Source organism: Schistocerca nitens, chromosome 5, assembly GCF_023898315.1.
Source record: "Schistocerca nitens isolate TAMUIC-IGC-003100 chromosome 5, iqSchNite1.1, whole genome shotgun sequence".
Taxonomy (NCBI): domain Eukaryota; kingdom Metazoa; phylum Arthropoda; class Insecta; order Orthoptera; family Acrididae; genus Schistocerca; species Schistocerca nitens.
The window spans coordinates 731,926,699-731,940,095 of NC_064618.1; the positions used below are offsets into that span (position 1 = coordinate 731,926,699).

Consider the following 13,397-nt stretch of genomic DNA (forward strand, 5'->3'; position numbering starts at 1 on the left):
TGCAAACAGTCTGAAAGGTATTCAGAATACAATGTTTTAGGCATTTTTGTTCATTAAGAATATCGTTCTTATTGCGGTACACATGATTGTTGATTTCAATTTCCTCAAAAATGTACTTATCTGTACCTTTTCCCATTTTATGCGAAATCGTGAGGTTATTGGCAATATGTTTTTAAATTAAGTGTGAAGCGAAGTAGATTTGTCTCCCACATTTTTCCTCCCTACTTCTGTATACTTTGTGAATCTAGTTATAAAGTTTCTGCCTATTTGGCCAATATAAAAGGCGTTACGGATCAGTGCCGCAGGTTTCATAAATGTCTTCAGTTGCAAATTTCTTGTTTTCAGTATTAACGTTGGGTACAACCTGAACTAGTGTGTTACCGGTTTCGAAGGCAATTCTAACATTAACATTGCGAATCAATGCACTGAGTTTATAAGAAACATTCCCGAAAAGGGAAACGAGATGAATTTTCCCTTGCGTACTGCATCGTCACTAACTATGTTGCCTCGATTTTGAATAACCTCAAGTTTAGAATTACATAATTGCATATCTTACCAAAACTGCTACGGAAAAATGATAGTCGTTATGGGAGGCAATTTGACGCAGTTCTTTATAGTTTCTGAATTATTAAGGTCTAGTTTAAGTCAGCTGCTTATCATTTCTTGGAAAAATGCTTTGTTTTAATGTTCTGGGTGGCAAGAGTTCTGAGAAATAATGACATCAGTTGTTGTAGGTTTGCGATAAATTCAAAACGATTGATTTCTTGTGACTTTAGCAGTGCATAAATAAAGAAAATGTATGTGCATATTGTGCTGATGTTCTACGGTGAAGTGAATGTTAGGATAAAGTTCGTTCATCGTAAGAGCTAACAGATCAGTGTCGTCATTAGATCCTAGCTGCAACATATTATATACATATCTTTTGTAATAGCTATGTTGCAGCCACATGTAGTAAGCGTTGCTTCACGCAGTGGAGAGTGGCAAAACAGAGGCAGCCGGCGATCGCAGCATTGCGAAGTATGTGCGGCACAGATAGCCTTGCTGACAGTTGCAGTCTACCAACCAGCTGACGCAAGGACGCACACAGACCGAGCGCCGAGCGAAGCCTGGAGAGTGTGAGTAAGGGGAAGTTAGGCCAGCACGCTAAGTTACGCTGCAATATACTGCGGGAGTAATAACAACAGCTACCACCGACGGTAAAAAACGTCCTCCTGCCGGACATAAATAGTGGAGCGCAGGCAGCAACAGACAGAAGCCATTAGGAAGCAGTTCGGATCTGAGGACGGACGTGGTCCGTGTCCGAATGCTCAATCTTCGTAGGTGACGATTCCGGAAGTCTGTTCCAGCTCGCAGGAGTCATCCGTTCGCCGCCAGATGCCAACTTCAGCTCTGGGGGTCGGCCCGAGTCCGGTCGGCACCATGGCTGAAAAACTACAGCGAGAACGTCCAGCAGGAGCGGCCGCAGCGCGGTCTCGGTCACAGGCGCCGCCGGGGACTGACGCCCGGACTTCACGACAACCCGGCACCACGGCGCGTGGTCCGTCCATGACGGGACCTCACGGACATCGCGACTGACGGCTTCCCAGCCGCCGGTGCAGCAGGCGTCGGCAGCTGACATCATGGTGATGCGGTTGCCGAGCGGCGACGAGTTCATCTCAACCACAGGGCATCCTGGCTTCAGCGGAGCACTGGTGGCCTGAGGCCCCCGAGTGCGATCAGCAGCGCGCGTTGCGCGCATTGTCGGAGAATCTACACAGCAGCAGTCAGGCGGAGGGATCCGCAGGGCTGGGCAGCGACGACGAGGGAGAAATTGTAAAGAAAGTTCAATAAAAATTGTAAAACTCCACGCCGACTCAGTCTTTGGAGCAGCCACTGTGTCTGCTGCTAACAAATGGCGAGAAGGCGTAACGGCTAAATCATTTTCTGCCTTTCTCGTAAGTGATATGAGTTGCACTTCTCTGTAACAGATGGAACGGTCACTGGAGTGCGTTAGTGTTATTCGTGCTTAGTGTTGTTACCGAGGTTGATAGGGTACGTCAGGGCCTTGAAGAGCGTCAGTTGTGGCGTCATCACTGAGGAGGACACGTTGGCGTCACGTGCTCGTTTGAGTGTTGTCAGCACCTGACAGAGTTTGAAAGTGAGCTCATTGTGGGTCTCCATTTGGCCCGCTAGTCTAACATTGCAATATCCAGACTTGTGGTGCAATCGGGTATAACAGTGGCCAGATTTAGACTGCATGGGAACGTCAGGGCAGGCGTTGTAGTCGTCAAGGTTTTGGTCGAGCACGTCTGATCCCTACAAGGGAGGATCGCCGTACTATGCTCTAAGCTCATCGTAGCCCCTTGATTTTTGGAGGGACAATCCTGGTGTCACGATGTGGGGACGCTTGACTTAAGGTCATGTCTGGTGGTGCCTGTGGGTACGATGACGGCACAACCGTACGTCACGGATATCCTGAGTCCTCACATGTTACCTATCGTGCGGCAGTGCCACGATCGGTTTTTCCACTGGACAATGCTAGGCCACACAAGGAACGTACCTCTACGAATTGTCTGTTGGTTGTTAAGGTACTCCAGCGGACAGCGAGATCATATCGAGGACCAGCTACAACAGCTGTGGGATAGCTTACTTCGCGAGAGCATGCAGTGCAAAGAGGGTGTTAGGAGTATATGCGGCGGTACTCACTGTCCGTGTCGGTAGACGAAGAGGAAGAAGAGTCCGGCCATGAGCAGCAGCACGGCGGCGAGCGCGCCCACCATGAAGGCGAACAGAGCCAGGGCGGCGCCGCCGCGCAGCTCGGGGCCCGACGCCTGCACAGACGCCGCCAGCACTCCCAGATTCGGATCTGCAACACGCGAAGCCCCCACAGTTTGTCAGGTCACGAACACCCCACCTTCCCAGCAGGAGGCTGACCGTATGCTAAGACTATCAGTCGCACTTTTTTTAAACAGAGGTAACTGATCCTGTTTAGTTCTCGCTTCACCACATGTCGCTGATGACCTCACTTGTCGTGTCGGAGAGGCTGCTCCGCAGTATTACTGAAAGAACAGGGTACAACCAATGACGATTTCTGGTGCACTTTGAACGAACGATACCTGCCTTCCGGACTCCAAGTTCATACTTCATCCATTCCAGCGATTGGCAGAGAAGGTTGAGAATACCGTTCTTATAAATATATAGCCTTTCTTGGCCGATTTCAGTCTCATAAATATCCTTCCGTGTCAACTGCCGTGACGACAGAATGGCTGGATGCAAACCGAAGGGGCCGCGATTCGCTTCCTGGATGGGTCGGGGATTTTCTTCGATCAACTAAAAAGACTTGCATCTTGCCGGAAACAGCCACGACACAAACCGCTCTCTCTCTCTCTGTCTCTCTCTCTCTCTCTCTCTCTCTCTCTCTCTCTCTCTCTCTCTCTCACACACACACACACACACACACACACGCACAGAGAGAGAGAGAGAGAGAGAGAGAGAGAGAGAGAGAGAGTGGGGGGAGAGTAGGATGGGAGGGAGGAAGAGACAGAGACAGAGACTGTCGTAACTTCTTATAAAATACTTACAATGCTAATATTAAAATAAGTGACGTTCCGGCCACGTTGCATTTGCATTCCTCGGGGCAGTGACTAACTAGCTGGGATGTAACGACTTCAGTCCACTGCATTCCTAACGACAAGACCGCCAGCGTCACAGTTCTTGTACTTTATTGGCTATAAAATATCATTGATCGGCCTTACGAGACAGCACAGAGGTGGCACACGCGGGCTGTTGCTATTGATTGCCCGAGGCGAATTGGCGATAAGCTTGTGTAGACCGCGTTTCCCTGCTGTTAGCAGAGGAGAAACGACGCTCGTTCCGCCTATGCTGTTTGGCCGGTCACAGCGGCGTCTGGTGACACGACTGCCCTGCGATCACACACGGCCTGTCATTTTGGAAGCACCGGCAACCAGGAGGTCGGCAGCCTGTAGCATACTCTCTGTCGATGTTGTTAAGCTGCTTAAACATTTCTGTTGTCTCTCTTAATTAGCACGAGCGCAACCAGTGCCATCATGCAGGTACCCTTCCCTTCTACTGCTCCTTCCTGAAAACTAATAGGCTGTCCACAATCGTGGTAGTGCTCTGGTAATGCCACTATAATGTGCTACCAAGCGATTTCAATTGCCTCTCTTAATCTCCACGTGCACAACCACTGCTATCTAGCAAGTACAAGTTGTAACACCCCACCCGTCACTTAGCTGGTTTTGGCATGTGTTCTCCCCAACTAATTGACTAACAGATCAACAGAGAGTGCAAAAACTGCCGCAATATCGGATAACGCAAAAAAGTAACATGGCCCTGTGACTCCTGATTGAACTGCGGTGGCAGTGTTGACATTAATTTATTCAGAATTGATCACTTTTAATTAAAAAGGGGTGCACATTGATGTTATATTCAGCTATTGAACACCAGATGCAACTGTTGAACATAAAATTAATTAAGAAAGCGACTAGGGATTTCAACTACTTGATTGAAAACAGATGCAGTCGATTAGCACAAATTTATTTTAACTCCCGACCTTCAGTCATCACATTAAAGAGTCTCCTATCAGGCAGTGATAATAAATTGCGTTTGCGTGGAGCAAAGCGCGATAACTCAAAAGTAATTCCTATCGACTGACCCAAGCGTAATGTGAAGTGCGAGAAGAATTCTACAATACACGGCCCATGAAACCCTCGTGGAAATTTTGCCGACGTGATCCAACAAATTAATCAGTGGCCGGAGACGGCGCGATATCACCGAATACAGCGTGGCGGAGCGGCGTCGTTGTGCAGACGTCAGCCGACCTCGTGGTGCTGCAAGGCTGCGCTCATCTATTCACTCCTAGCTATCTTGCTCAGTATATAGCTGAACCAAAACTTCCTATCTCCAAGCTCAATCGTTCCATTTGCTAGGTCCTAAACTGCAGAGATGCTCACTCTTTCCCAGGCAAGCTGAGTAAAGAATGCCACGTCCTCACTCTAGGCAAGCTGGGAACGGAAGACTTCTATGGAGGCTTCTCACAGTCCGCTCTTCGCCTCAGTTTCCCCTCCAGCAGAATCACTTACGCCAATTGCAGCAGAAGTCGCGTTAATTATGCATCGCTTCACAGCGCCGACCAATGCCTGCTCTGGGAAGTGAACAAATTCCCACAAAATTTCCCTTCCTCTCAACTTCTGCTATTTCGCTTCTCCCAGGGCAGCCATCAAGGTTAGCGTCTGCACAAACACCAATTTTTCCGGAATTCTGCATCCCAGGAGAGTACTTCAAATTCCTTGGTCCTACGTTCCCATCAGAGGATGACGTATTTCATGCTGTCGCTCTTCACCTGGTTTACTTCAGGCACTGTGGACCGTGAATTCACCATGAAGTTGCTATAGTCACGAACACACATATTTTGACCTCTGTTGACCGCTCCACCGTAGCTTTGCGCGGCTTTCTCGCATGTTTCACAGAAAACGGGATGACGGACATTTATCAACAGGCATAAAGTTCTCCGTCTGTTTCCCGGTACACCAGCATGGAGTCGGAGTCAACCACCCACTCACTGTCACTCATCTTAAGGCGGCTGGAGGCGGCGCCGCGCTACCGCTTTCTCAGAGCTTGAGCCGCCCTAAGCTGCCTATTGTCGCTTCCCTTCGCCGTTCCCCAGCCGGCCACGGTCGACTCTAAATGCTTCCCTGTGGTAAACTAGAGTCCAGTAAATCGACTCGTTTCCACAAAGTTTTCATGTCGTGTGAATTACTTTAAAACCATCACCCGACATTAATTATTCCATTATGTCCATACTATACCCTCTACAAGACGCATTGTGCCTTGTCAGTCATTTTTTGTTCAGCCCTACTGTTCGCTCAACGTGAGTTAGGTGATCTTTAATGACTTCATGTAAGGGGCATAGTTCTTGCCATCTTACAAAGTCCTCTGTACTCATCCTCTCTGAAAATGAATAGGCTGCCAACAATCGTGACAGTGCTCTAGTACCGCTCTTTTCTGTTCCCTAACGATTACAATTGCCTCTCCTAATCTCCATGAGCACAACTTCTGCTATCTACCAAGCACAGTTTCTTTGTACCCACAATCTCTGAAAATTAACAAGTTGTCCACAACAGCAGCAGTGCTCCGCACAACCACTGCTATGGAGGAAGTACAGGACTTCTGTACTCATCCTCTGTTAATAGGCTGCCCACAATCGTTGCAGAGCTCTGATAATGACGCTCTTTTCCGATCCCTAACGATTTCAATTGCCTCTCCTAATTTACACGTGCCCAACCACTGTTAACTAGCAAGTACAGGTACTCTGTACTCATCCTCTATGAAAATTAATAGGCTGCCCACAAGCGTGGCATTTCTGTGGTATTTCCACTATGTTGTGCTGCCTAACTATTTCAATTGCCTATCTTAATTTGCCCGTGCACAACCACTGCTTACTAGTAAGTACAAGTACTCTGATCTCATCCTCTCTGAAAATTAATTGGCCGCCAACAATCGGAGCAGTGCCCTAATAATGCCACTCTGTTGCCCTACCTAACGATTTCAATTGCCTAATTAATTTGCATGTGCACAACCACTGCTATCTACCACATACAGATCCAGTCTACTCATCATCTCTGAAAATTAATAGGCTACCCACAATCGCAGCAGTGCTCCGGTAATGCCGTTCTGTTGTGCTGCCCCAATCCAACATAGCGTTCGTAGTCTCTTGCGTGGAAGCTAACAGCCCTGCAACACATCAGTAGTCTTCCTGATGTCCCCGCCCTCTTTCCTAGCATCGGCCAGTGTTATTTTACGACTAATGAAATCAAAGAACTGTTTCGTCGGTGTTCTTACGACACCGATAGAAATACCGTGATAAAAACTGCATCACTGAACTGAAAATAAATTTGCGGACTGCATCGTAAAGCGATGGACAGTGCATGTTCCCGTAATACTGCTATCTGATTATGAGCCTGCTGTGGCTAGAACACTAGTTAGTGGTGCGATAAATCTTATCGAGTTCGAAAAGCGACTGGCTGCATATCGTACCTACATAAACTGCCAATTTAAAGTACTGTTGCAGTTCTAGATCCGGAATGAATATAATGAGCTTACGGTTTTATCTTGGAATACTGCATATTCCACCAGTGCTTCATATGCTTTAAATCACGTAGCAAAGCAATGAGTAAGAGAAACAGAAGCAGTTGCAAAAAAGTAAATGTTATATAATAGCGTCCTTAAGGAATATACCTTTACGTAAAGGAAAAATAGGTCTTGAAGTTTGTGCAGTAACTACCCGACCTACATGTTTCCCATAGGAAAGAGGAATGATAAGCTGTGTGCATACTGCAATAAATGTAGGCGTGTCTTCTCGACCTATGAGTACAAAAGAAACCCCCCTTCCCCCATAGCACAACGGCGTATAGGACACTGGCTGGCTAGTACCGGTTTACGGCGATACTTGTGGGATCTGTGTAGAGCAAAAATGGGAACACTGCACAGGTGCTGCCAACGCTGTGGATGAGAAGAAATTTTGGTCTTATGTCAAAGTGGTCGGTGGATCAAAACAAAATGTCCAGACACTCTGTGACCAAAATGGTACTGAAACAGAGGATGACAGACTAAAGGCCGAAATACTAAATGTCTTTTTTCAAAGCTGTTTCACAGAGGAAGACTGCACTGTAGTTCCTTCTGTAGATTGTCGCACAGATGACAAAATGGTAGATATCGAAATAGATGTCAGAGGGGTAGAAAAACAATTAAAATCGCTCAAAAGAGGAAAGGCCGCAGAACCTGATGGGATACCAGTTCGATTTTACACAGAGTACGCGAAGGAACTTGCTCCCCCCCCCCCCCCCCCCCCCCCGTTCTTACAGCGGTGTACTGTAGGTCTCTAGAAAAGCGTAGCGTTCCAAAAGATTGGAAAAGGGCTCAGGTCATCCCCGTTTTCAAGAAGGGACGTGGAACAGATGTGCAGAACTATAGACCTATATCTCTAACGTCGATCAGTTGTAGAATTTTGGAACACGTATTATGTTCGAGTATAATGACTTTTGTGGAGACCAGAAATCTACTCTGTAAGAATCAACATGGGTTTCGAAAAAGACGATCGTGTGAAACCCAGCTCGCGCTATTCGTCCACGGGACTCAGAGGGCCATAGACACGGGTTTCCAGATAGATGCCGTGTTTCTTGACTTCCGCAAGGCGTTCGATACAGTTCCCCACAGTCGTTTAATGAACAAAGTAAGAGCATATGGACTATCAGACCAATTCTGTGATTGGACTGATGATGGTGTAGAATATCGAGAGGTTGTAGCAATGGAAAATTGTACTGAAATGTAGGAGGATCTGCAACGAATTGACCCATGGTGCAGGGAATGGCAATGAATCTCAATGTAGACAAGTGTAATGTGCTGCGAATACATAGAAAGAAAGATCCTTTATCACTTAGCTACAATATAGCAGGTCAGCAACTGGAAACAGTTAATTCCATAAATTATCTGGGAGTAGGCATTAGGAGTGATTTAAAATGGAATGACCATATAAAATTAATCGTCAGTAAAGCAGATGCCAGACTGAGATTCATTGGAAGAATCCTAAGGAAATGCAGTCCGAAAACAAAGGAAGTAGGTTACAGTACACTTGTTCGCCCACTGCTTGAATATGGCTAACCGGTGTGGGATCCGTACCAGATACGGTTGATAGAAGAGATAGAGAAGATCCAACGGAGGGCAGCGCGCTTCGTTACAGGATCATTTAGTAATCGCTAAAGTGTTACGGAGATGATAGATAAACTCCAGTGGAAGACTCTGTAAGAGAGATGCTCAGTAGCTCGGTACGGGCTTTTGTTGAAGTTTAGAGAACATACGTTCACCGAGGAGTCAAGCAGTATATTGCTCCCTCCTACGTACATCTCGCGAAGAGACCATGAGGGTAAAATCAGAGAGATTAGAGCCCACACAGAGGCATGCCGACAATCTTTCTTTCCACGAACAATACGAGACTGGAACAGAAGGGAGAACCAATAGAGATACTCAAGGTACCCTCCGCCACACACCGTCACGTGGCTTGCGGAGTATGGATGTAGATGCAGATGTCTTTCTTTCGACGAACAATACGAGACTGGAATAGAAGGGAGAACCGATAGAGGTACTCAAGGTACCCTCCACCACGCACTGTCGGGTGGCTTGCAGAGTACGGATGTAGATGTAGATGTAGATGTAGATGTAGACGGCACTCAGAGGGGACTTATCTTGCTGACCAATGATGATTATTTATTACAGGTCCGTTTAGAAAAGGAGTTTATTACATCACTTTTTACACCCAAAATGGAGCAGACACGTATAAAAAATGTAAGCCGGCTACTTCGAATAGCCTAGCCGTTGTATGTCAAGTCTAGGGATACAGTACGTGACTGTCACAAGGAAATGTCAGATCAGTCTAGAACAGTAAACCATGCAAGTCTAGGCACGAAATGAGGTGATTCTCCCGGTTCTGTATATACGAAAGATTTACGGGCAGAGAGGCTGCTTGTTGGTGACTTAAGAGCTGGGACGCTGACCACGGGATCTGACCACGTTACGAGATGCCATGGGCGTGGCTGCGTATGTGTCTGTAGGGTGCAGAGTTCCACGTGTACAGGTAGCCTGCCTGACTGTCGGATTTGAAATAGCCAGCATAGGCTGACCAAGCAAAGTGTGTCCTACAAAGATTACAGGGTATTTTTGAACCACATGAAGTGCAGGATCTCATCGTTCCATCCGTCTGTATATTCCTTCTCTGGAGAATATATACTCTGGTGACAAAAGTCATGGAGTAACAATTTGCACATATATAGAGGGCGGTAGTATCGCGTACACAACGTATATAAGGGCAGTGGATTGGCAGAGCTGTCATTGGTACTCAGCTGATTCATATGAAAAGGTTTTTGATCTGATTTAGGCCGACAGGCGAGAGTTAACAGACTTTGAACTCGGAATGCTAAGTTAGAGCTAGACCCATGGGACATTCCATTTCGGAAATCGTTAAGGAATTCAACATTTCGAGATATACAATGTCAAGAGTGTGCCTAGAATACCAAATCTCAGGCATTACCTCTCACCACAGACAACGCAGTGGCTGACGACCTTCACTTAACGACCGAGAGCAGCGGTGTTTGCCTGGAGTTGTCAGCATTAATAGACAAGCAACACCGTGTGAAATTACAGCAGAAATCAATGTGGGATGTACGACGAATGTATCCGTTAGACCAGAGCGGCGAAACTTGGGTTTAATGGGCTATGACAGCAGACGACGGATGCGAGTGCCTTTGCTAACAGCACGATATCACCTACAGCGCCACTCCTGGGCTCGTCGCCATATCGACTGGCCGCTGGACGATTGGAAAACCATCGTCTGTCAGATGTGTCCTGTTTTCAATTGGTAAGAGCTGATCGTAGGGTTCGAGTATGGCGTGTACCCCGCGAAGCCATAGACCCAAGTTGTCAACAAGGCACTGTGCAAGCTGGTGGTGGCTCCATAATGGTGTGGGCGTGCTTACATGAAATGTACTGGGTCACTGACTGGACATGGTTATGATCGGCTACTTGGAGATCACTTGTAGCCGTTCATGGTCTTCATGTTCTCAAACAATGGAACTTTTATGGATGACTGTGCGCCACGTCACCAGGCCACAAGTGTCCGCAATTGCTTGAAGAACATTCTGGACAGTTCGAGCAAATGGACTGGTCATCGAGATCGCCCAACGTGAATCCCATCGAACATTCATGGGACATAATCGAGAGGTCATTTCGTGTACAAAATCCTGCACCGGTAACACGTTCGCAATTATGGACAGTTACGGGGGCAGCATGGCTCAATATTTCTGCAGGTCACTTCCAACGACTTGTTGAGTCCATGCCACGTCGAGTTGCTGCACTTCGCCGAGCAAAAAGAGGTCCGACATGATATTAGGTGGTGTTCAATGTCTTTTGTCACCTCGGTGTATACAGGCTCTTTTTACGACGTGTCCAGAAACGACGTCACAAGAAAGTACAGATAATTTACAGACGATACTGCCCTATGGTTTAGTCAATAAATCACGTCAAAGATTTTTTATTAACAAGCGCAACCTATGAAAGTCGCCTGTAGCCTGAACGTGCAGCCATGAGCGGACGACGAAACAAGCAACCGCTTGGAAGACTTATTGGTTGGTGTTTACAGTAGGTGGCAGACAGGTCCAAGCAAAGCTGCGCCACAATCGCATAGAAGCTCTGCTCACCAAACCCGGGAGAGTACACTATCCAAACCTATGACGGGTTTTTTCTCGATGCAGTTACCGGAACTTGCGACCAACATGCTTCGTTTGGACGAAGCAACTCCATGAAATCTCAACAATGTAAACATTATATGTATGAATGAATTATTGTCATGTTCTTCTGACTTGTCATTTATGAGCTACGGAAAAGTAGCCATAGCCCTATAAATATTGATTTACCTGAAAAAAATGGCTCTAAGCACTACGGAACTTCATCTGGGATCATCAGTCCCCTAGACTTAGAACTACTTAAACCTAACTAACCTAAGGACATCACACACATCCATGCCCGAGGCAGGATTCGAACCTGCGACCGTAGCAGCAGCGCGACTCCGGACTGAAACGCCTAGAACCGCTCGGCCACCGCGGCCGGCGATTTCCGTGAAAAAATTTTCATAACTTTTCGGTACCTTTAAGTTTTGTCTGTACATCGTTTGACATTCTGTAACATTGTAAAATCATCCTCTACAGTTTAGTTCCATAAACTGCAGGTTTTCTGAATCTTTTAGATCATACTTGGTGGGTGGAGACAACATGGGACCTCAGGGGTGTCGGCGGCAGGCGCGGTGGTACGAGATATGGCAGCGGTGGATGTTGGACTACCAGATGAGTATGAGCGTGTGTAGCGAAACCTTGTGCGCAGGTAAAAAGTTTTCACCGAAGTGTGCAGTAGACATAGAAACAATACCAGAATAATGGTACTCCTCTCTTTGCTGGTGAGGTGGCAGAAATACAGCGAGAGTAGCAGAGGTGTTACGTGTATAACATTGGAAGAATATGTTTCTGGTCACGTGGTCAATTGGTTCAAATGGCTCTGAGTACTATGCGACTTAACTTCTGAGGTCATCAGTCGCCTAGAACTTAGAACTAATTAAATCTAACTAACCTAAGAACATCACACACATCCATGCCAGAGGCAAGATTCGAACCTGTGACCGTAGCGGTCGCTCGGTTCCAGACTGTAGCGCCTAGAACCGCACGGCCACTCCGGCCGGCCCATGTGGTCCTGTTCACATTTTTTATTACTTGGCCATCTGTGCTAGCTCTTAAAGTGCGTAAAAGGACTTAAGAAACCCTGCGTAACGGTTTCCCATGGTCGGACGGAAGGCATCTAAAGTATGTCGGAGCCGTAAATATGGGGGAGCTGACGGTACAAAGTCAGTCGACTTGTTTGACAACATGTAAGTATAATGTTTAAGAAAGCTGCCTGGTAAGCAACCCCCGCCGATCGTTGTGGCCCATCGATTCTAGGCGCTTCAGTCTGGAACCGCGCGACCACTACGGTCGCAGGTTCGAATCCTGCCTCGGGCATGGATGTGTGTGATTTCAGGTTCGTTAGGTTTAAGTAGTTCTAAGTTCTAGGGGACTGATGACCTCAGATGTCAAGTCCCATAGTGCTCAGAGCTATTTCAACTTTTTTTGTTGTTGTGAGCAATCCCCATTAGGCTATAAAAGAAACATCCGCACATGATGTTGCCCCAGACCACGACAGAGTCACCTCCCCGCTGAACCCTTAGTCCTGCTTGTCTGTTATGTACGATGATGCCTTCATTACACATTCATCATCAGGCGACAGAGAAGTGTTGCACTCAACGGTGAAGAGGACCCGGTACCATTAATCACGTTCCATTCTGGTTTTTCTTCAACTCAAACCCTATCCGCACCGTAGAACTAAACGGTACCGTTGCTCGTAATGGACGCCTAGACGCCAAACTTCAGGTCTGGCGGCGGTTAGTTGTTGTTTGAGTAACAGCCCTCCCAGCTGACTCTAAAAAGGAAACGTGCATTCTCCTCAGGGTACTTACAAGCCATGATTTGTAGGCATAGGAAATCGGCTCATGCTGACCGCGCATTATCGCTAAGAGGAAGCTCTTCAACGTTTTGGTGTCTCAAGGTATAGGTCGAAATTTTGGTGACGTCGCTCAGATGTACGTCGCTTTGGCGGTCATCTTACCCTTACCGCGCTGGCAGCCCTTCTTGCCGTTAAGTGAGAATGCACCAAAGTCTGAGCTTGTAATGACCCTTCGGGCATGTTGACAGATTGGAGAACATATGCAAACAGCATTGTCCAGCTCACAAATGGAGACACAGCGTCGTCTATCTGTCTACACCATG

General features: G+C 47.1%; 1 protein-coding gene across 4 annotated transcripts in view; it reads right to left on the reverse strand.

Moving 5' to 3' along the window:
* LOC126259744 (protein amnionless) overlaps positions 1-13,397 on the reverse strand; it is a 139,796-nt gene that overhangs the window by 41,705 nt on the left and 84,694 nt on the right. For all 4 annotated transcript variants that reach the window (XM_049956733.1, XM_049956734.1, XM_049956730.1 and 1 more), the window contains exon 6: positions 2,686-2,845. In XM_049956733.1, coding sequence (XP_049812690.1) covers positions 2,686-2,845 — 160 coding nt within the window. The remainder of the gene's footprint in view (positions 1-2,685; positions 2,846-13,397) is intronic.